The sequence below is a fragment of the Rhinolophus sinicus genome, linkage group LG07 (assembly GCF_036562045.2).
Source record: "Rhinolophus sinicus isolate RSC01 linkage group LG07, ASM3656204v1, whole genome shotgun sequence".
In the NCBI taxonomy this organism is placed as follows: domain Eukaryota; kingdom Metazoa; phylum Chordata; class Mammalia; order Chiroptera; family Rhinolophidae; genus Rhinolophus; species Rhinolophus sinicus.
The window spans coordinates 32885260-32909387 of NC_133757.1; the positions used below are offsets into that span (position 1 = coordinate 32885260).

The window sequence follows — 24128 nt, forward strand, 5'->3', positions numbered from 1 at the left end:
AATGTCAATAGTAAAGGAGGGGAGGCAGGTAGTTTATGGAAATTCTCTATACTGTCTATTTTGCTACAAACCTAAAATTGCTGAGAACAAGAAAGAAAATAATGTATGAGAGGACAAAAGGGGAAAGAATGCGTAAAAAGGTCATTTACTTTACTCTATACCTAATATAAGGCCACTGCATGTAATTTTTTCATAAGATTGCTGAGAGCAAAAAGGTTTCTACATTCCATTCTATCTATGGTCCCATGTGTCTTTCTTTGTCATGAACATTCAACAGAGTTGTGAGTTGTGAGGTTCAGGATGCTGTAACAGAAAGGACTATGTTTTTATCTTTAACAAAAGAATATAGTCTTTTGGCAGGAAGATGTAAATATTTTTTAAAGGACGCTGCCAAGGCAATCAGTAAAGAAGCATATTCAATACCCACTGCACCTGTAGTTTTTAACTTTGGAGGACAGAAAACCATTTGAGAATCTGACTAAAGGAATGGGACTTCATCCCAGAGAAATGGACGTAACAATAAAAAGCAGAATACAGTTTTGGGAAGTCAGACTCTCTACACCCCAAGAATCCTTGTGCTATATATTATATTACAATCTGACATCCTGAGGAATAGTACACCAACAATTCTGTCCCACCTTGGTTTATATCTCCTACATCATGTGTACTCCAGAGACGTCTAATAATTTTATTCTAATGTCTTATATTTAAAACGTCAACAGATGAATTAAATTTACATTTTATATTTACATACTTAACATCAAATTAAGAAGCAGACAGTCTATAATTTGCTTTGGACTTCCTTTTTTTACTTTTTTCTTTATTGTCTCATTTTGTCTTTTTCCCAATTTTTTTGAATCTTTCTGTTTCTTCTGTATTCTGACTCCATATTCTGATCCATCAACAAACACAGATTTCTACTGGTCACATTTCTCAAATTAACTTATATCCCCTACTTGTAATGATTATTCTTTCTTTATAATTCTTAACAGAATAGTCTCCCAAAGAACAAGAAAGGCACAGAATAAGACATCTTTAACTCTGCTCTCTCCCTCTGATAAAAAACGCATTAAACTTGTTATGTCACATTTTCTGAGAAGTGACAAAACCACTTTAAAAGAGGTACATTTTAGCTTTAAAAACAAAAACCTAGAAAATGCAAAGTATAAAAATAAATATAAGCATATAAATACAAGAAAACAAATGAGTAATACATATGAACGTATATATGGAAATACACAGAAGCAATCAATGCTTTAGGGTTGAGATCTGGTCAAACCCTCTCATTTAGCAATACAGAAAAGACAAATGAATTACCTAATGTTATGTAGCAAAATAAAGATGCCATTCTCCAAATTACATCCCTCTTTTACTTATATAAGTTGGTAAGGAGATTTTATTCAATCATCATAAAAAGTAAATTTAATTTGAAGTCTAAAATTATGTTGTTAAATAAGGGCTGGTGACTGTGTGAGTTCACAGTAAATAAAACACCCCCAAAAAATACTTCAAGTCATTCAAAATGCTCAACCAGAAAAATGACTAATAATTGCATGCTCTCCCCCTAAATGTACTTAAATCTTTCTAAGCTCTTAATTCATGTTTCACACTCAACCAATGTTAAGTAAAGTGTTTTTAAACATGATCTACATAATCCCCATACTTACATAAATGTACAAATAAGCAACATGAACTGAAAGAGATATGTGATGCTTTGGGAAGAAAATTACCAGGAAAAAAATAATACATCTGATTGAAACATCAGGTCTAACGAGGTATTTTGAGAAGCATCTATTTGACAGCTTAACAGAAATGTGGAACTAAAATGACTCAAGCATAAAGTTTTTTCTCAAGCAAAAATACATAGAAATAACTTCTGCTTCCATCCAAGATGAAATAACAGGGACCGGATTTACCTTCTTGCCTTAAACTACTATAAAGCCATACAAAATATATGAAACAGAAATGTTCAGACATTCAACAATAGAGTAAGAGCAGAGAAGGCAAATGTGGTGAACCCCAACAACTGCCAGAGCTTCCTGCCTAGAGTTTCCAGGATGCAGCACAGGGAAAGGGACCCAAACAAAGCATGGCAATCTTCCTGAGTAAATGAGATTGGATTGAGAATTTGGGGGTGGGGGTGGCTCCCACTGGCTGGAATTCACAGGATAAGGTATAGAGAAGAGGGATCTCCTCTCAAGTTTTCAGCTAGTAATAACAAGCACATGCATGTGAGAAAGCTAGCCATAGCCAGAGGGGAAAAAACATTGAAAAGAAACAGTTAAAAAAATTCCCAAAGCTAAAACAGAGCCAGTATGTTCCCACAAGCTAGACTAGGAAAACCTCAAAATACATAGGGTACCAAATAGATGCTCAGAAGGAACTGCCTTAATAGTGGGGTAAAATCATCCCATAGAAGACATTATTACAAAAACAAAAAGGAGAATATATCTGTAAAGCATAAATCGCAGAAAGGACTTGTACCTAGAACATATAAAAAGAACTGTTACCAACAATAAGATGATAAACAACCCAATTAAAAATTGTCAAAAGATTTGAACAGGCATGTCACCAGAGTAAACATATGGATGATAAAAAGCACATGAAAAAATGCTCAATATCACTAGTTTTTAGGGAAATACAAACTAAAACCACAATGAGGTACAAAAACACCCATCATAATGGCTAAAATGAAAAGACCTACGTACCATACCAAGTGTTGGCTATGATGTAGAATAACTGGAACTCTTACACACTGGTGGGAATAATTTGGAAGTTTCTTAAAAAGTTAAACATCCACTGATATGACTCAGCTATTCCATCTCTAGGTATTATCCAAGAGAAATGAAAGCATATGTTCACATAAAGACCAGAAATGTTCACAGCAGCTTATTTGTAATCTCTTCAAACTGGAAACGACCTAAATATCCATCATAGAGAGAATGAATAAACAAATTGTGGTATGTCCATCTAAGGAACTGCTCAGCCTTAAAAAGGAATGAACCACTGATACCCAGAACAACATGGTTAAACCTCATACCCATTATGCTGAGTGAAAGAAGCTGTACCAAAAAATGTACACATTATATGGTTCCATTATATAAAATTCTAGAAAACACAAATTAATCTATAGTGATAGAACGCAGATCGGAGGTTGGCCTGGGTGGAATGGGGGGTAGGAAGTAAATTAGAAAGACTCACAAAGAAATTTTTGCATGTGATGGATATTTCATTACCTTAACTGTGGTGATGATTTCCTGGTTATACACACACAAAAAAACTCATTAAATTGTACACTTTAAATATGTGCCATTTACTTTACATCAAATATACTTCAGTAAAGCTATTTAAAAACAAACAAGCAAACAAGTATTAAGGAATGAATGCTGAGGTTAGTAAAAGTCTTCAGTAAACAGTCTCAGAGACTCCTCCCTTCCCTAAAGCCTTTACCAAATTTCACAGTTCAAATCAGTTTTCCTTCAGCACTTCGTTTTAGTGCAGTTATACAAATATCCTCCAAACTAGGACATGAGGTCTTTGAGACAATAATTTAACTGCATTCTCTTCTGTACACCTTCTATTGCCTACATAATAAGCTGTTTTGGAGTGGAATGGGACACTGAAATCAGGAAAGCACTTAGGAAGCAGCTGCTAAAATCTAGGAGAGAGAAGACAGTGTGAATTAAGGCAGTAAAAACAGTGTGAAGAAAAATGGAAGGAACTGATATAAAACTAGACGCAAAACAACAAACAAAAAAGAAAAAAATACCACCACAAGGTGAGTAGATGTAGAAAATGAGACAGACAGTCAAGAACGATGCAGAGCTTTGCGACCTGGATCCCGGGGGTGGGGGGGGTGGGGGGGGTGATGACGGCACTAAAATAGGGACCACAGGAGAAAAGGGATTGTGGATATTCTTTCAAATACATATTGAGGACCAAATGCATCCCAGCCTTGTTCTTAGGCACTGAGCGTCAGAAAGTGCCTTTCCAGAAGGCAGCTGGACATTTGAATCTGAATTCAGAGCACAGCCAGGCTAGTTATATTAATTTTTACCTTATATAGCCAGCATCTTTCAGTAACTGGCACCAAAAGAGACTCCTGGTACACTGAGTTAAACTCCATGGAACACTGACTTCAGAAAGTTATCAAAACGACAAGCAAGAACAGGTTCTGAGGACCTGTTAGAATCTGCATACATTTCTAAGAACTGGAAAAGACACAGCTCTCCCATTACAATGGGCTAATTGACCAAAATAGCTATTTTACTCATTTATTTCAATGCTGCCATCTTATGTTAAAATATGGAACTACACAACCTTAAAAAGCCTTACCGTTGCTCAATGAAATATGACTATATCACAGATTTGAGAGTCAGTGAAAAGGTAGAAAAAACTCAATGAGAATTAATTAATGACAGTAACAAATATTCACAGCAATTAATTTTGGTGTCTGAGAGTATCCCTGACAAAATGGAATATCTCATGAGGACCAATTACAGTCCATGACAGAAACCTTACTTTGAAAAGTCTTTGAGAAATGACTTATAAATTCCCCAATCTAAAAAGATGAAATTATGTAACAGAAATAATGGGAGAGTAAAGAAGAATAAAATCCACATATATCTCATTTCTTTAATAAATTCAATCTACTTTTCTAATCACAGCTGCTTAAATAGCAATAGTTGGTTAAATAGCAAACTTAATGGTTTTCACTTTAACCCATCATTTTAGTGATAGCACAAGAGGGAAAATCAAAATCAAGATCCTAGTGGAAGTCAAGGACCTTGAATTTGGAGCGCTGGTTATGGTTAACAGAGATCTTGATAGTTGTCAATATTATTTGAAATCTTTAATTTTTCTGTGAAGTAAAATCATGCTATTAAAATTATGTTGAAAACTATTCAGAAACATTGGGGAATATCTGATTAAACGTTAATTAAATTTAATGCTAATAAAAAGATAACCTGTATATTTGTACAATCTCAACGTGGGGTAGAGGAGAGATGCAGAAGGCAAAAGATGCAGAAGGCAAAAAGTAGCCTGGGAACTTTGGAATCAAGTGAAAGAGATTTCCACAGAAAACATTAACGACAAAATATTGCTGATGTATATACACACATATAAACATACTTACAAACTCTAAATCCAAATCCAAAAAAAATATTTTAAGAGTGAAGAAAAGAGGTTAACATTTTGACAGAATAGATCTGAAAAAATACAAAGATAAAGTACTCTATTACAATATTATTCTACCATACTAGTGTGTGATACTAATGGTGGGGCAGGCTGCGTATGTGAAGAAGGGAGTGGTATGTGGAACTCTCTGTAATTTCCATCCAATTTTGCTGTGAACCTAACACCACTCTAAAAAATAAAGTTTATTTTTTTAAAAAACCCTATTATTCTCTCTGTGCTGAGCACATGTTGGTTTTCTTTAGACGTACTCTGAATTTTGGCACTGCTCATAAAATTGGTATCAATCTGTTTTTGAGAGAAACCTGATATAAGTCTCTAAATATACTTCCTTCCCTTTGCTTATTTAAGAAAACTTAATCTTGATTCAGTTAAATAGGTATTTTTTTGAAACCCTAATCAGTCTTTTAACATAGAGATGACCAGTCCCTGAAAAGGACCTGACAGTTTCTTCACAATCACTGCTGACTCTCCTCCCTCAGAAAAGGAGGCTGTGGCCAAAATGATTTCCTGTCTTATAAGGTCAAACTCTCTGTCCTTTAACTTTTTACACTGTTTCACAATCTTACATAAAGAACTACACCATGACCTTTATATGCATTTCTGTTTTCTCTAGATTGTCAGTCACAAACTATAATGACTTTGTCTCACTTATCACTGTGTCCAGCTCCTAAAATACTGCCTGACATATATCATAGTAGGTATTTAAAACACTGTTGAATGACTTCTTTTCAATTCACAATAAAAGAGTAATTCATCTAAAAGGAATAAAGATTTTCTCCATCTTGCCGATGAAAAGGAAATTAGTTTAATAAATGAGCTCAAGACCGTCCAAATTTGAAGAGAGTAAGTCTGACAAAAGACATTGAGGACACGCTTTACCCAAAGAACTCTCATATACAATACCATATTTGTTTATCGCATTATACTAAGTGCTTTAATGGACTCATCTCACTTGATTATCACAACAACCCAGGAGTCAGGCAAGATAGTCCCTTTTTCGAAGTGAGGAATCTGCAGCATCAGTAAAGCAGAACCAAGACTCAAACTAAATCTAAGAATCTGCCAACTATATCACATTGCCTCTACACTACTGTATCTGACTCCACAAAACACGCGTGAAAATTAGCCTACCATTAGCTTCTAAGTATATAACAACACAATCAGTTATCAGGTACTACCTAACATAATGGGGTACTCAGTTAGTTGCACTTTCCCCTCTGGACTTCACTTGTGGGTAGGATAAGCAAATTATAAGAAAATAAACCAAAAATTGAAATTTAATTTTAAGATAAAAACAAAACAAAATCTCCCAGGAGATGTTCTAGATTACTATAAACAGGCTCACCTCAACTTGGAATGTTTTATATTCAGATCACATCCAGGAAGCAGTGCATGTCAGGGATAGACTACACATCTACAGTTTTAATATTCCTTAGCAATCTCTGATAACAGTTAAAATTAACAACTCTATAGAAATTCCATTTCTAAGCACATACCCAAGCAAAATGAAAGCATATCCACTCAAAAATCTGTGCACAAATGTTCACAGCAGCATTACAACAGTCAAAAAGTGGACATAACCCAAATACCCATCAACTAATGAATGGATAAACAAAATATGGCACATTCATTCATACGATGGAACATTGTTCAGCCATAAAAAAAGAATGAAGCAGTGCTCGCTTCGGCAGCACATACACTAAAATTGAAATGATACAGAGAAGATTAGCATGGCCCCTGCACAAGGATGACACACAAATTCGTGAAGCATTCCATATTTTTTTAAGAAAAAAAAAAAAAGAATGAAGTAGTGAAACATGCTACAACATGGATGAACCATGAAAACATCATGTTAAGTCAAAGAAGCCAGTCACAAAGAACGTACATGACTCCACTTAAATGAAATGTCCAGAAAAGGTAAATCCATAGAGAAAGAAAGTAGATTAGTTGTTGCCTAGTGATAAGAGGGCTAGGGCAAATGGGGAGGGACTGCTACTGGGCATGGGGTTTCTTTTTGAGGTAATGAAAATATTCTAAAGTTAAACAGAGGAGATGGTTGCACAATTCTGTAAATATACTAAAAGCTATTGAATTGTATACTTTAAATGGGTGAATTACATTGTATATGAACTATTTTCTCAATAAAACTGAAGAAAAGTAATTCTGGTATGGGATTCTGATAGTGAGGAAGGCTGTGCATATGTCGGGGGGGAAGTGGGGGCTACTGGAAATCTCTTTACTTTCCACTCAGTTTTTCTGTGAACCTAAAAGTGTTCTAAAAAATAACATCGATTTTTTTTTAAAAAGTAAGTGCTCTTTGGGACTGGAAGAGCCCTAATTAAACAAAAAAAAATTCAATTATTTTCCAATATATTTTATTAAGGCAGGGAAGTGAACTAATAATTTAAAAACACATTTTTAACAATTACATGTCATAACCATTTTGGTATCATGTAAAAATCTCTAAGGAAAGATAACTTTTTTTGTATTAGTAAATTCTTTAAAAATTATTTCCACTTTTAACAAAAAATTATTTCATTCTTTTCTCCCCTACTTTTCCTTTTATTAAATACTCATACTGATTTAAAAGTTTTATTGGTGTATATTGTTAATTACCATAAAATTCACATGTTTTAATTGTTAAGTTAGATGAATTTTAGTAAATGTAACAACTGTGTATGCAGTCTTCACAATCCAGCTTGGGAACACTTCTATAATCTTAAAAAACTCCCTTGGATGCATTTGTAGTCAATTTCTGTTCCTATGTGCAGAAACAGGCAACCACTGACCTACTATCATCTGTCAAGTTTTACCTTTTCTAGAAATGTGTAATAAACAGAATCATTTAATATATAATCTTATCAAACTGGCTTCTTTTAGTTAGTATCTTTTTGAAGTCATTCATTTTGTTGCCATCTATCAGTAGTTCATTCTTTTTTATTGCTGAGTAGTATTCTATCATATGGAAAACCACATTGTATATATGCATTTATCAGTTGATGGACATATGAACTGTTTACAGTTTTTAGCCACTATGAATAATACTGTTGTAAACATTCACACAGAAGTTTGTATAGACATATTTTCACTTCTTTCGGGTACTTAATACTGGATTTGCTAAATCATATAGAGTAGATATATATATTTAACTTTCTAATGAGCTGCCAAATTTTACCAAAGTAGCTGTACAAATTCCCTCCAGAAATGTATGAGGTTCCCAGTTTCTCCAAATCTCGTCAACACTTAGGACAATACTTTTTAAAATTTTAGCCAGTGAATAAGAAAAATAGCCAGTCTTTTTCCTCCTGTGTTTCTCCTTTCCTCTCACACTCTTCCACACTCACAACACTTCTGGTTACCAAATGTCTGGGTTTTTTCCCACACCAAGCAATTCTCTGTGACACCACCTACAATTTAACTCAATTCTGACACTATTTACTTGGAGATAGAGTAAAATCCTTCAGGTTAAGGGCTCAGTACTACAAGACTACCCTCTACGTCAGGTGTCAATTTCAAGTAGTAGGTCCCCAGGTTACCCACAACTTTTGTCCACCTTGGCTACAAATCGGTGTTCCCACAACACCCACCTCAGTTCAATTAATTTGTTAGAGCAACTCACAGAACTCAGAAAAACACATTTTCCAGTTTCTTATTAAAAAAAAAAAATATGATAAAGGATACAGACAAACATCCAGATGAGACAGAAACACAGGGCAAGGTACATGGGAAGGGGCAAGAGTTTCCATGCCCTCTCCAAGCACATCACTCTCTCAGCAGCTCAGAAGCTCCCTGAACCCCATACTTTTTTGGATTTTTGCAGTGGCTTCATCACGTACACATAATTGGTCATTAACTCCATTTCCAGCCCTTCTTTCTCAAGAGGATGGGGGGCAGGGCTGAAGGTTCCAAGCTTCTAAACATGAGTTAGTCTTTCCAGGGACCAGCCTTCATCATGGAGCCATTTAGGAGCCCACCTAGTTGCCGCATTAGGAAAAAAAAACACTATCACCAAGAAAATGACAAGCATTTTAGGAGGCCCATGTCAGGAATCTGGGGCAGAGACCAGTATATATTTTTTCTATTATTTCACAGACAGTTTAGGGGGTATGTTAGTGGAATTTCACTGTAGTTTTAATATCTAATGATGTTGAGCATCTTTCATGTGCTTAACTCCTACCCATATATCTTCTTTAGTGAAGTGTCTGTTCAAATCTTTTGTCCTTTTAAAAAAATGGATTGTCTCCTTATTAGTGAGATGTAACTTCTCTGTATACTCTGGATTCAAATCCTTAATTATATCTATCTATGTCTTACAAATATTTTCTCCAAGTCTACTGTTTGTTTTCTCGTTTTCCAACTAGTGCCTTTCGAAGCTCAAAGGTTTTTCATTTTGACAAAGTCCATTTTATCAATTTTTTTTATGGCTCATGCTTTTGTTGTATTTAAGAAATCTTTGCCTAATCCACGATCATGAAGATTTACTCCTATGTTTCCTTTTAAAAGTTTCATTGTTTTAGCTCTTATATTTAGGTTGTTGGTCCTATAATTTCTTCTAGAAGTTTTTCAATTTTACATTTAAATCTATGATCCATTTTTGTGTATAGTGTAAAGTAAGGATTTATGTGTCATTTTCTACCAAACAAGTATCTGATTGTTCCAGCAACATTTGTTAAAAAATATTATCCTTTTCTCCAATGCATTACCGTTGGCATCTTTGTCAAAACTGATCATATATATCTGAGTTTATTTCTTGACTTCATTCTATTCCATTGATGAAATTGCCTGTGGCTACAGTTTTATAAGAAGTTTTGAAGTCAGGTATTTACAAGTCCTTTTGTTCTTCTTTTTCCAAATTGCTTTAGCTCTTCTAGATCTTTCACATTTCTGTGTAAATTTTAGAATATGCTTCTCAATTTCTACACAGAGATCTACTGGGATTGTGATAGAGACTGCACTCAGTCACAGATGATCAAAGTCTTCCAATCCATAAAGATACCACAGCTCTGCATTTATTTGGGTCATCTTTAATTTCTTTCTGTAATGTTTTGTAGTTTTCAGTGTACACAAATACTTATTTTAAAACACCAATGATAAACTTCTTATTTAAGCTTTAACTCTGGTATAAAATTGTAATAGCAAAAGTTACTTAAGAATCTTTCTGATACAATTTTAAATTGTCATTCAACAATAGGACAAACAATGAACAAATAGTAAAGCTCTGTTATCTCATAAAGTCTAAGGGTTTTTAAACCATTCATAAAACTAAGTAGAAAAGAAGTTGATGCCTATCTCAAAGACGGAACTTGCCTTGACTATTCCCCCGCCCCCACAAAAGTGGTAGCAAAAACTAAAAAATCTGGTTTTCTTACCTAAACTCCCATCAAACCCAAGAAAATTTCATAAACCAGAGTCATATCGACACACAGAAAAGTTCCTCTCTTTCTCTATATATGTATGTATATAAAACTTAATCAGATACACAATCAGATACACCATCTTCAGTGTTTCTCAGTCTTTACAGCATGAGTTTTGTCTCCAACTGCAAATGTATAAGCTTTCATGGAAGCATGAGTCAAATAAAATGGGGTTTAGACTATATCAAAGGTTCAAATTATAAAGTTTTTTAAAAACCTTGAAAATTATCAACGTCAACAAAGGCTTCATGATGAGAAACTCTCATTTAAAATAAAAACATTTTGCAATTCCTAGCAGGAGCCATGTATAACTACATTGTTTGTAATAGCAAAAAATAGAAACTATGCAAATGCCCACTGACAAGAGAAAATGGTATAAATTGTGGTGTTTTTTCACTGACTATCGCACTTTTTAAATATTATACTGTAATAACAATGAATAAACCACAGACTATACAACACGATCAATATTATAAATATTAATGTTGAGGAGAGGGAAGAAAAGTGCCAGAAGACAATAAGCATATGACTCTAAGCAAAACTAAACATATTGTTTGGGCACACATACATTCATAATAAAAACTATTTTTAAAGAGGCAAAGGAATGATATCCACCAAATCAGAAGAGTAGCTATAGAGCACAGGGAGTACAGGAGGCAAGGGGAAGCAGGAAATTGGAAAGATATGTACATAGAAGAATATTCATAAATAAAAAATGTAAATTATTGGTAATGTTCTAGTTCTTGGGTTGACTGGAGGGTTTATATGCTTTATAACAAATATGTCATCTAATTCTTTTGTTAGTATAATTATTATATTAAACTATTTTTAAATACATAAGCAAAATCTAATTTTTAAAACCACCCATTATAAAACATTTTCCAGAAGCTTAATTGGGCACTCAGAATACATATCAAAAAATTTTTAAGTGTTTACCTTTTTTTCTGTTCAACTGCTTTGTCCAAGTGCTGGAAGATATCCTGAAACAGGCCGCAGCTGGATCGACTATTAATAGCATACCCATATCCTCTTTTCCAATATTGTTTCAGATCATTTAAATATTCTAATACCTAAAAATGAAAATTTCAAAACTGATTACTGTTACATTTTTATTAATGTAATGGATTCCCTAAAAATGATTCAGTAAAGGTTAAATTTTTAAAATACTGTTCTGCACAAAGTATAGTAGAATCTTAGCATTCAGAGTTTACATTTACATTTGTTGTTTCAAGCATTTAATCGTTGGCCCCAAAGATCCATGACACAGAGAGATTTATGTTGATACACAAATTTAAATTGTGGGAATGTAGAGGCTGGCACGCAAAAGCAAGTTAGTACTCACGGCGAAAACTCCAGCATTTGTGACAGTTCAGAATAGTGGGTTAAAGGCATGTGCTCACCTCTCCTTTCTTCTAAAATTATATTAAGATGATAGCAAAGATACATACAGAAAAATGAAAGATACACATAGAAGAATATTCATATAGCACAGAAAGATGCCAATAGTGGATTAGGAATTTTTAAGAATTTTAGGAAGGTAGAAACGAGATAGAAAATGAGTTCCTTTGGTTCATATACCAGTTTGGCAAAAATAGTAGTAAAAGTAGACTAAAGATACGGAAAACTGGTGCTGCTGAAAAGAATGTATATTGGTGTACATGTTCCAAAGGACAAATGGGCAAAATCTATAAAAACATACATCTCTATCTCCCATTTAATTCCATTTTTAGAAAGTAATATTCACTGAGGCACACAAGAATGTACAACAATGTCTTACAGCAGCACTGCTTATAGGACTCAAAAAAATAAATTCCTGGAAATGTCTAAATATCATTGATAGGCAAATGGCTAAATAAACTATGGTATACACATACCATGGAATACTATGCAGTTATTTAAAAATTCTATATTGTAGACACGGAAAGATCTCCAAAATACACTACTGAATGAGAAGAGCAAGTTAAGAATAATAAACACAGTAAAATACCATTTGTTATCAACACACACACACACACACACACGCACAGACACACACAGACACACACGCACACGCACACACTGTGGTTCACATTTCTAAGACTGATACAGATCGTAAATAGCAGCAATCTCTGTGGAGTGGTCTTGAATTGGAGTTGGTGACTAAGGAAGCCTTTATCTAAATGTTAAACTTTGTACTCATGTATCTTGTGATCAGAGAAACTCCCAAACTAGAGAACTAAAACCTGCAGCCCAATAGAGGTACAAGAGAAGCCTATGCAGTAGTTATGAGCCATTCTTCCCAAAAGAGCCCCTGGAGAAACTAAGTGCACGCCCTAAGTAAGTATAAGAGCAAGAGCAATGGTGGGCCAGAGCCATATACCAAAAACAAAGTGAAAGATATATATTAATGAGGCATTTAAATCCAGAAGTTAGCAAAGAGAACAAAGTAAACATTTAAAAAACATAAAACAGGAATTAAAATTAAAAAATTAGGTAAAGTCCTGCCAAATCTGTTCAAGAAATAAAACAAAAATCATATCATAAGTAAAAAAGGAGATGTAAGGAGATTTTAAAAAAATCATATGTGCACACTATTAAAACTTTACATCAAAAAGACTTTAAAATGTAAATGAAATGGGTGTTTTTGCTAGAAAAATGTAAGTTACCCAAACTAACTGTACAGAAGAACCATAGAGTCAAAGGTCTAAAAGATAACAAGCATAGTTGCTTTTAACCATGAGGTCTACCAAACCTTCAAGATGAGTTAGTTCCTTATATTTAAATTATTCTAGAGTACCAAAAAAGATACAGAGCTTCTCAACTCATTTTAGGAGGCTGATAGAGCCTTTAACCAAAATTGGACAAAGAAAGCCCCTGCCCCCCCAAAAAAAGTGAGGGGAGAAAATTCAGACAATTGCATTGCAAGATAGTTAGCACTGTGCTCTCATCCACTAAATGCCAAATGTGACTCCTAGTCATTGTTACAAACAACCTCCCCACGTTATATTTCTAACCCCTACAAAGGGAGAATAGGGTCAGGCCTGTAGTAACACTCAAAAATGAGAACCACTGCCATAACCAACCTCATTATAAACATTATTTAACAAATCTGAAATAAAACATTACCAAATAAAATTCAGCAGTACATTAAATGGATGTATTCTCTGCCATGATAGAATAACTGATACCAGTCATACCCTCCTGACATAAACAATCAGAAAATGGGACAAAAGAGCCCCAAACTGAAAACAACCTACATGTCTACTAACAAGAAGATGGATTTAAAAATTGGTAATTCAGCTCATGAAATACTACACAGCAATGAAAATATTAATGGGGAAATAATCTCAGAAACAGAGGGAAGCATTGTTTTAAAAAAATCACAAGAGGGCTGGCCCAGTGGCTCAGGTGGTTGGAGCTCCGAGCTCCTAACTCCAAAGGCTGCCGGTTCGATTCCCACATAGGCCAGTGGGCTCTCAACCACAAGGGTGCTGGTTCAACTCTTCGAGTCCCACAAGGGAGGTGGTGGGCTCCTCCCCCTGCAACTAAGATTGAACACGGCACCTTGAGCTGAGCTGCCTCCCAGGTTGGCTCAGTTGGAGCGTGGGGGGAAAAAAAATCACAAGATATAAACAAACAAAAATTAAAAATCGATATAAAATTTGCCAAACTCTACAAATAATTCTGAAAACATGGATGATATGGATGACTTTTATGAGGTAATATTAAATACCAAAACTGACCCCAGAAAAGACAAAAATCTAGATACATTCATTACAGAAGATATATACAAAGTTGCAAAAAGCTATCCCACAGAGAAGTATTTAGTTTATGTGTCATTTCTTCTGTAAAGATTTACCTGATGACTGCCATTAAATCAGCTTTGTCTTTGGTATATCACTATACCTTATGTATACTTCTATTATAGCCATCCCATTGTCTTGAAATGGTTTATTTGTGTCTTTCACTCTTTGTGGCATTATTTGAGGACAGTGCCTTCAGTTCCTATCAAGTGCCTGGCACAGAGCAGGCATTCAAACAGTATTTGCTGAATGAAGCACACATGGTCCAGCATTTCACAAGGTCTTGAATATCTAATATCTCCATAATTCTCAAAATTTCTTGTGTCTATTCATTTTCAGGTTTTTTTTTTACATTTGTTTTTGAAATTTTATAACAGTTGGAGCCAAATTGATAATATATGCTGGGGAGCAAGATCTCAAATGCTCCTTAATAAGGAATTTCAAACATAAAAAATAGAGAACAGTAGTATGATGAACCCTGTGTACCCATCAACCAACTTCAATAATAATCAACATTTGGCCAATCCTGCTTCAGTTATGCTCCTACAACCACCAATGGATTATTTTGAAGCAAATGCCAGACATCATTTTATTTCATCTGTAAATATTTCAGTATGCAAACCCATTTCACAGTGAAAAGTCCTAAGCAGAGAAAAATTATTTTCTATTAAATCACTGGAAAAGAAAGAAAACAACCACAGGAAATACATAAATCAAAGAGGACTTCATATTTTTAAACAAAGAATCTAGCTTATTTGCATCTTATATATAAAAAGGAAACTTATATGCAACTAATTTAATAAAAATGTATTTCAAATTTTCAAATCATGGTAAATTAAATGAGAAGTTCTTTATTTGCAAAGATACCTCCACAATGGAGAAATATGGCAGGTATCATTTTAATCAAATGATCAAAGATATCATCATCATCAATGATGTGACAAACTGACATACATCATTCCTTCTGATGTGAAGGATCTTAAGATGGGAAGATTACCTGGATTATCCACATGTGTCCAGTGTAATCACAAGGACCCTTATAAGAAGTAGGCAGGAAGCACAGTCAGAGAAGATATAACCATGGAAACAGAGGTCGAAGTGATACACGAAATGCAGGTGGCCTCGGAAGGCTGGAAAAGGCAAGGAATGGATTTTCCCCTAAAGCCTCCAGAAAGAAGACAGTCTTGCTGCTACGTTGATTTTAGCCCTGGAAGATTCATTTTGGACTTCTGAGTTCTGGAACTGTGAGATAATAAACTTGTGATGTTTGAAGCCACTAAGTCTGAATTCATTACAGCACCAATAGGAAAGTAATATATATAGCAAAAAGCAAATGTGGCAGAAAAGGTTAACAACTGGTGAACATAGGTAAAGGACATGAATGTTCATTATGTTATTCTTAACAACTTCGGTTAGTTTGAAAATTTTCAAAATAAGTTGTGGGGGAGAAAGAGGCATTCATAAGCAATAAAGGGATAAAAGGATAATCTGACAAAGAAAGGGGAGGAAAAGAAAATGACAAGTAGCATAGAATCTTACAGTTACAGGGGTGTTCCTGTGTCACCTAATAGCTCCATCTTTCAATAGATAACAAAATCAAGGCACAGAAAGTTTAAGTATTACTCTAACCCAGACCATGATTTTCAGAGTTTTTGTGGTATATCAAACTACCTCCCGGAAGAGAAAAAGAAGACAAAAAATGAGAGTACAATTTTTGAAAGGACAGGGATTCAGATAGTGAAAGGGAAGGAAGTACAAGTAGGCAATGAGATGAATAAAGAGAGGCTGGTTATGATCTGAGATGTGTACCTTTACTTCAGGGTAAATGGCTTAAACCAGAAGTTGTCAGTATTCAGAAGTAAGGGACCACATCACATGGACATAGCTACTCAGAATAGTACATGGGCAGATAGCAGGTGACCAGGTGAGCACATGCCAAATACTCCAACAACTACAGTTGTTGGACAAATAGGTTGTTCTTCTGTTAAAAGGTAAATTTCCCTTTTGCCAACACCCAGAATTTATACAATACTGAAAATTACTTCAATTTTGTTTATGGGCTTTCTTCCCTAGAGCAATCTGGGTAGCGAGAAAAAAGAGGTGAGGTTTTTTGACACAAATGTGAATAGTGACCATAAGTCTCAGTCTATACCTATACTAGCATAATTATTAATTGTGCCCACTTCACTTTGATCATTCTAAGCACAGGACATTTCAAAAGAGGGTAAGCCAGGAAGTTTCTGAAGTGATGACTTATGGACACTTAAAGGAGATGAGAAGGGTGTTGGATACTTGAGACAGAGAAAAAGCAGATCCTCAGGAAGGATCACAGAGAGGAAATACAATATACCTATTACTGCTGGTGCTCTGCATCCTAGAGCAATCATCCATTAAAACTCCTTTCCCCTTCTTCCAACTCACCCGCTAAGCCCTAGTCCCCTACTGGCACAATACCCAAGTGAAATCACCTTTCATCCTGTTGCTGGCCACTTATGTCTTTGAGTAATAAAATAAAGCACTCGTTTAACTCCAAATGTACAAGGTCTGACAATTAAGTTTGCGAACTTGTTGCTAAACATTTTTTATATCAGAGGGATTATTCATTTTGAATTTGTATCAACTGGACAGTGAACCAAGTTTACTATTTGGAAATGCTGAAAAGGCTGCATGCAAAAGTTAGACAACCTGAACTTTTCGCCAACAGTTTATTGCTATTACATCACGACAGTGCACCAGTTCACAGGGCACTGTCTGTGAGGGAGTTTTTAGCTAGTCAACAAATAACTGTATTGAAACACCCTCCCTACTCACTTGACCTGGCCCTCAATGACTTCTTTCTTTACCTGAAGAGAAAGGAAATATTGAAAGGAAGACATTTTGATGACATTTAGGATATAAAGGGCAATAGGACGACAGCTCTTATGGCCATTCTAGAAAGAGTTCCAAACTTGTTTTGAAGGGTGGACTAGGCGCTGGCATTGGTGCATAGCTTCCCAAGGGGAGTACTTTGAAGGTGACCGTAGTGATATTCAGCAATGAGGTATGTAGCAATTTTTCTAGGATGAGTTCGTAAACTTAATTGTCTGACCTTGTACATTAGCTCATAGCTTAAATGCCTGCTTCTTTCTATCTGGCAAATAATACACTGCTTTTCAAAATTTGAAGTTAAATTTTGAGGTTAATAATTGATTTTCATATGGAATATTGAAGGTTTCACATGTATGCAAGGGATGACTAAAGTTTCAAAAGCCCATATTCCTGAATGATCCGTACATACAGAAACATCCTACTATCATCCACCAGAATTCTCTCTATTGCTATGATCCTCAAGGCTTAAGGAAACAACACCCTCCTACCCCATCTCTCTGGCTCCCAACATGCCAGAATTGACCAGAATTCGCCTCCCTCAAAGTCACCAGAGGGCTGTCTGCCCTTCTTTTTCTAGAGTCTAAAAGTCTACAAAGAAGCCATATGAATAAAGAAGAAAAAAAATGAAGTAGGCAGACAGAAACTGTAGAAGAATTATTGCCATCACCAGGTAGAACATAGAACTCAATTTATCATGAACACTGCTCTAAAAGAAATAGGTATTTGGAAAACCATTCATTCTCCCTGAGCTTTGGCTTCCTATAAAAAGAAGAATTGGGATTATATTAGCTCTGCAATCCTTTCCAGCAGCAAAATCTGATGTTAAGTTAAAAAGGTTTTTAACTGGGTGGACCTAGAAATCAAATCACAATGGAAGAATGTTTTCTAGAGTTTTATGAACCCCCATTAGTCACAAGTAGGCAGGCCCTATCTTAACAATCAATCTCCATTCACAGAAGGAAAATTATGAGTTAGTCAAAGACAGTTAACGTTCCCTACTGTGCTGATTTTTTGAGTAGCTGCTTCAAGTAACAACAAAAATCACACAAGAAAAGCAAAGAAACTGCAAAAGTAATACTTACCTTTCCATCATCTGTGTCAAAAACATCACACCAAGGAGATTTCACACCTTTAATTGCCAGGTCAAATGAACAGGTGAAAAAAGCTACCTGAATTAAATCTGAAAAAAGGTAAAATCTGTGGGTTACTATTTACTGCAATTTTCCAAAGGCTAAATATCTACAGAATGCCATGGCAGCGTTGAAGAAATGGATACACAGATGACAAAAAAATATATATATATACATTTTAAGAAAAGAAAACTGTATTAAAATTGTAATACTCAATATATACCGATAACAAAAGATGAATACAAGTCACGTTTGATTTCTGCAATTACAAGAGGTGCTCAAAGTAGTTACCATCAGTGTCCAGACACTTCTGATTATGGCGAACTACTGCTTGAGCAACGCTGAACAAAGTGTCTACTTGTATACATTTTTCGGCACCCCTAGTATTTAGTTTGGAGAGAATACTATTCAGTTTCTTCTTGGCTATCAAAGAATTAAGACTTACTCTCTACATCCCAAAAGGGAAGCAGTGCAACTATCAGGAAGAAACCATGAGGAGGTATAAATTTCAGTCCAATGAACTAAAAAATTTTCTCTCTGAAAAACGGTAATAAAACGGTAAGTTTGTTTTTAAAAGTAGTATGTTTGTTGTGAGTACCTCTGCCTACCAAACCCTTAAAAAGTTTAATGCAAGGGCTTACTATATAAATCATAACTTGATTTTGTTAATTTTAGAGGGTTGGAGAAGGAGAGGTAAAAAGTATAAAAGGTTTTAGTCCTCAACTTGAAAATTAGAAATAGCAAAACACATTTATTGAACAGTTCTTTGAGCTACACAACAATTCGTATTATAACTATTAAGAAGAAGCAAGTACAAAGAGAAGGATATAAAAGGGGAGAAGACTATATAAGGTAGAGAGCGTATAGAGGTTAGAGTAAGTGAGGGGTCAGGAGAAAGGAGAAACAAAGGGTCAAGGAGAGGAGCACACAAACAAAAAAAATTACACACTGAAGAAGGGAGAGGTTGGTAACAGCATCAGTTTTTCAAACTTGGCTGCCCAATCAGGAGTGGATTTCAGAATAAATTATTTGGGATTTTTACATTGCTCATTAGCTGATTACATTACTTTTAAATACATGTGGGTTTTAAAGAGAAGGGATAAGGGAATGAGTACTTAGGCTATAAAAGGAAGCGTCTGTCAGTACCAAATAAAATTACTGCTCTCCAGTCAACGGCAAGTGGGTGATATTTAATGCTACAGAGAAAGAAGTCAAACTGCAGGGGTTGCCTTCATTGCCTTGATTTTCAATGTCACTGTCTTTCGTCTTTCCCAAGTATAACAGGGCAAATAAGTAATTGATTTTATATGCTTTTGGCACTAGTTTTGAGTTTGAAGAACTTCCCTGAAGCTGTACAAATAGAATATTTAATTGGGAATATACATAAAAGCCACTTAAAAACTGTGCTTATATAAATGAAAGGGCTTATAATCCTAATATCGAATGTAATAGAGTAGCTTATAAGTATCATGTATATTTGAAGAAAGGTCCTGGTTTCTCACACTTGAAATTCTAGTTCTGAAACTATGAAAAGTCAGTTCATATGGTATATTCTTTACTGGACAGGAGTTGACTGAAAAAAATTTCACCAAAAATATCTCTGAAGTACTAGTAAAGAAAAAGCGTAAGATGACAAATGAAGCTATGAGACCTGAATCTGCTACTAATTATCCTGGGCAAGTCACCTAGGTAATCTGGGTCTCAATTTTCCCACCTGCAAAATAGGTAGTTTAGACAATCTTTTATGATGAGTTATGGCTCTGATGCATCTGTTAGAACATTCTGACATCTGGTCAATTTCTGGAGCCTCAAAAATATTTATATGATTTAGAGATTTAAAAATTAAACGATAAAGACATAGGAAAATACTGTAATCTTGGGTTAAAAGAGGATTCCTAGGCAAAATACAACACTTGGAAGCCATAACGGAAAGACAAATGTGGCTATATGAGATATAACCTTCTGTACAAGTAAAGGCACCATACAGAGACTTAAAAAAACCACAATAAATTCAGAGAAAATGTTAGCAAAATACAATAGGCAAAGGATTTACCCTTTGTCAAGCAAAATTAAAGAATATATAATTAATATATCCATAACACATAAAGGATACCTATGAGCAATTTAAAATAATAATAATACAATAGAAAATGGGCAAGGTTACAAAGAGGCAATTCTCAGAAGGAATGAAAATAGCTAATAAACATGAAAAGATGTTCACCTTCACAAGTATCAAAGAAATACAAATTAAAGCTAGACACCATTTTTCATTAATCAAATTGGCAAAAATGAAAATTACTAATATCCACTGTTGGATAAAATAGGGGAAAATGAACATTATTGATATAAATTTTTCTACATTTTCAAAGAACCATTTGGAAGCATGTCAAGATGTAAAATATTCACCCTCCTTAACCCTACAACTCCCACCTATAATTATTTATCTTATAAAGTCTTAAATGCAAAAACCAGACTATAAGAATGTTCCTTGTACTATTATATGGAAGAGTTAGAAACTAAGAAAAACCTCAGTAGGAAAATGATTTCCTATAAAAAGAATTTGGACTGTAACAGCTCCAGCCCCTTTCACCAGTAAAAATTTTTTTTTTTTTTTAAAGATTTTATTGGGGAAGGGGAATAGGACTTTATTAGGGAACAGTGTGTACTTTCAGGACTTTTTTCTAAGTCAAGTTGTTGTCCCTTCAATCTCAGTTGTGGAGGGCGCAGCTCAGCTCCAGGTCTAGTTGCCGCTGCTAGTTGCAGGGGGCGCAGCCCACCATCCCTTGCGGGACTCGAGGAGTTGAACCGGCAACCTTATGGTTGAGAGCCCACTGGCCCATGTGGGAATCGAACTGGCAGCCTTTGGAGATAGGAGCACGGAGCTCCAACCGCCTGAGCCACCGGGATGGCCCCGTCACCAGTAAAATTTGATGATGGGTTAAATAAGTTAACTAGCATTGACCTTGAAATTAAATCATAAATCCTAAGAAATAACATAGAATTTAAGAGACAGATATATTGCTAAATAAAAAGTTACAGAAAATATATAAGGTATCACCTCTCTATGTTTAAAAAATAAATAAAGGTATTTAAATAGCTAAAATATTTTGGGGCAGTTACTGTGTGCCAGGTACTGTGCCAATGCTTTGCATAAATTAATCTCATATAATCTTTGCAATAATCTTATAAGGTAGGTACAATTCCTATACTCATTTTACAGAGAAAGGAACTATGGAAAAGAGATGTTAGGAACTTGCCGAAGATCACCGTTAATCAATAGTAAATACAAATACTCCAGTTCCAGAACCCATGATTTTAACCACTATGCTTACCTTACATTGCCTCCAAAAAGAAGTTGCTCTCAATTACCCCATCAGTAAAATACAAATAATCCTTGTTCATTTAAAGACTAAAAATAGTTAAAAAAAAAAATCTTCAACAATCTAAATGCCCACTAACAGAATAATGGCTAGATACTGATATAATTAGGAAATTATTACATGAATTTAAAATGTAGTACTAAAATTACACACATTAAATAAAAAACACAAAATTATAATAAAATTTCAGACTGGTATCATACAGTTTCATACCATTGCTAAATGTTTAAAAATCTTCAAAACAATATCCCATTTATATACAGAAAAAGAAACAAAAAAGTTGGCATGGGATGGTTTAAATGCTCAGTTCATGACAATAGTTACTTCTGAGGAGAAGATAAATGATTCTGCAAAAGGACCAAGAGACCTCAATATGTATATTAAAAGCAACTGATTGAAGCATAATGTTAAAATTTGATAAAACTGAGTTGATATTCATTGTATTAACCTTTATTATCTATATGCTTGAGTTATTTCCCCAAAAAATAAATAATTTTTAAAGCTCCTCAGGTGACCCCAATGTACAACCAGTTTGGGGAAAGAGAAAAAAATTCCATTTTAAATGCTAGTCTAGGCATCTTCACTTTTTTAATCCTCATAAAGTATTCAGGCTCTATGATTGACAGATTCCAGTCTACTTTTTTTCCTCTAACATCCCCTACTTCTAGTGTTTTGCAAATTTATTTACAATATAATGAAATCCATAATCTTTGTACATCGATCCGTCAATATCAACTCTGTGCATTATAATTCATAGAAAACAGGAAAAAAATCTTATTTTTTAAATTTCCCACTTCTAGGTGACCACATGTTTTCCCAGCATAATAGTGCCACTTTCACCCTCAAGTGTCTCAGGATGCATGATAAACTGAAGTCAGCCTGTCTCCATTGCAACACCTTATGACAGACACGACGGCTCATTTTCTCAGCATCTTTAGGGTTAAAGCCTCAGAAAAACCCACATTACTTTGCTTTTCACTTTCTAAAATTTATCACTTTCAAAACATTAACGTGTACTTCTGAACTGTTTCCAAAGCTAAAGAATTTATATGACCTTCCATTTGTGTTACTTTATGAGGAGATAACACAGAAAAGATCCTTTTTGTTCTATAAATAATGCTTAGAGTTGAAGCTCTATATACCTCTGTCCTCAAAAAAAAAAAGTTCTAGGATATAGCAAGATTCTTGTACATTAATTTACATAAAACTCAAAGAAGATGTGAACATAAAAATAGTAAGCATTAGGTGTACAATTTTGACCTAGAACATATTATTTTCTTAATGTAAAATCAACTGTGGGTCTTTAAAAGGAATAACTTTATGCTTCCGTATTTTTTCATTTTCAGAGTTCAAAAACTAGTTCAGAGTTCAAATGAAAGACAATAGGCACATTACCTGCGTTTAAACTGTTGACTGGCACTTGCAAAGTAGCTGCAACTTTTTTTAAAATGTTCTGCATTTCTGGTCCAGTTTTGAAGGCTTCTACATGATAAAGAGCTGTATCACTGTTTTCCACTTCACTTGAAAACTTCTCACAATGATCAAAAAACCTCATTAGTTTATCATTAATTCTTGGTGGTCCACACGCCATCTCTGAAAGGGAAAAAATTACATATGTGTGTGTGTGTATATATACATATGCATATATATACATACATAGTATATTATATATATAATTGACATAAATGAGTTTAAAATTATTGAAAATTTTGTTTCAAGTGTGAAAAGGAACACTATAAACCTATTTATTCACTGGCATGTTTGAAATAAGCACAGATTATTTAAGAAAGACATAAGACAAAATTATTCCCCATATGTAATTCATGAATATATGCAAAAGACTAAAGAAACTGAATATCAAAGATAAAATAAAATGTGTTATAGCAATGATACATAATAAAGGTAAATGAATGGTGCCTTAAAATAAAAATTTTATAATAAATTTTAAAATTATTATATAATAAATATACATATTTACAATATATTATATATAACTTATATAATTTATTATATAATATATAATATATAAACATGTAATGATAAAAAACTAATTAGACATAAATGTCATAAAAGGTACAAAAATATGTGAGTACTGCTTCTGTCAGGCACAAAAACTTGACAAACAAACTAAAAATTAGCAAAGTTTCTAATTACAAGGTGAGAGATAATTCAACAGATTGAATCTGTTTTACTACGTTAAGCCAAAATCTAAATAGAGTATTTTATTTTTTCAATTAACTTTCCCAATCCCGTGTTACTTTACAAAAGACTCTGCTTTGGACAAAAACTACTGACAATAGCACAAAATACATGAACACTTTTGTATTTTATTGTGTTAAAGTATTTCTGATTTGG

At 34.3% G+C, this 24128-nt stretch overlaps 1 protein-coding gene and 1 non-coding gene across 3 annotated transcripts in view; one reads left to right on the forward strand and one right to left on the reverse strand.

Moving 5' to 3' along the window:
- Nucleotides 1–24128, reverse strand: part of MINPP1 (multiple inositol-polyphosphate phosphatase 1) — a 32997-nt gene that overhangs the window by 5892 nt on the left and 2977 nt on the right. Inside the window, exons 2-4 of one of the 2 annotated variants that reach the window (XM_019738757.2) lie at nucleotides 23169–23366; nucleotides 18346–18443; nucleotides 11550–11683 (exon numbers count right to left, since the gene is read on the reverse strand). In XM_019738757.2, the coding sequence (XP_019594316.2) occupies nucleotides 11550–11683; nucleotides 18346–18443; nucleotides 23169–23366 (430 nt within the window). The remainder of the gene's footprint in view (nucleotides 1–11549; nucleotides 11684–18345; nucleotides 18444–23168; nucleotides 23367–24128) is intronic. The other variant, XM_074339419.1, reaches the window with a different exon arrangement.
- Nucleotides 6875–6981, forward strand: LOC141573005 (U6 spliceosomal RNA). The gene has a single exon (XR_012498590.1). It is a non-coding gene; the product is annotated as a U6 spliceosomal RNA (small nuclear RNA).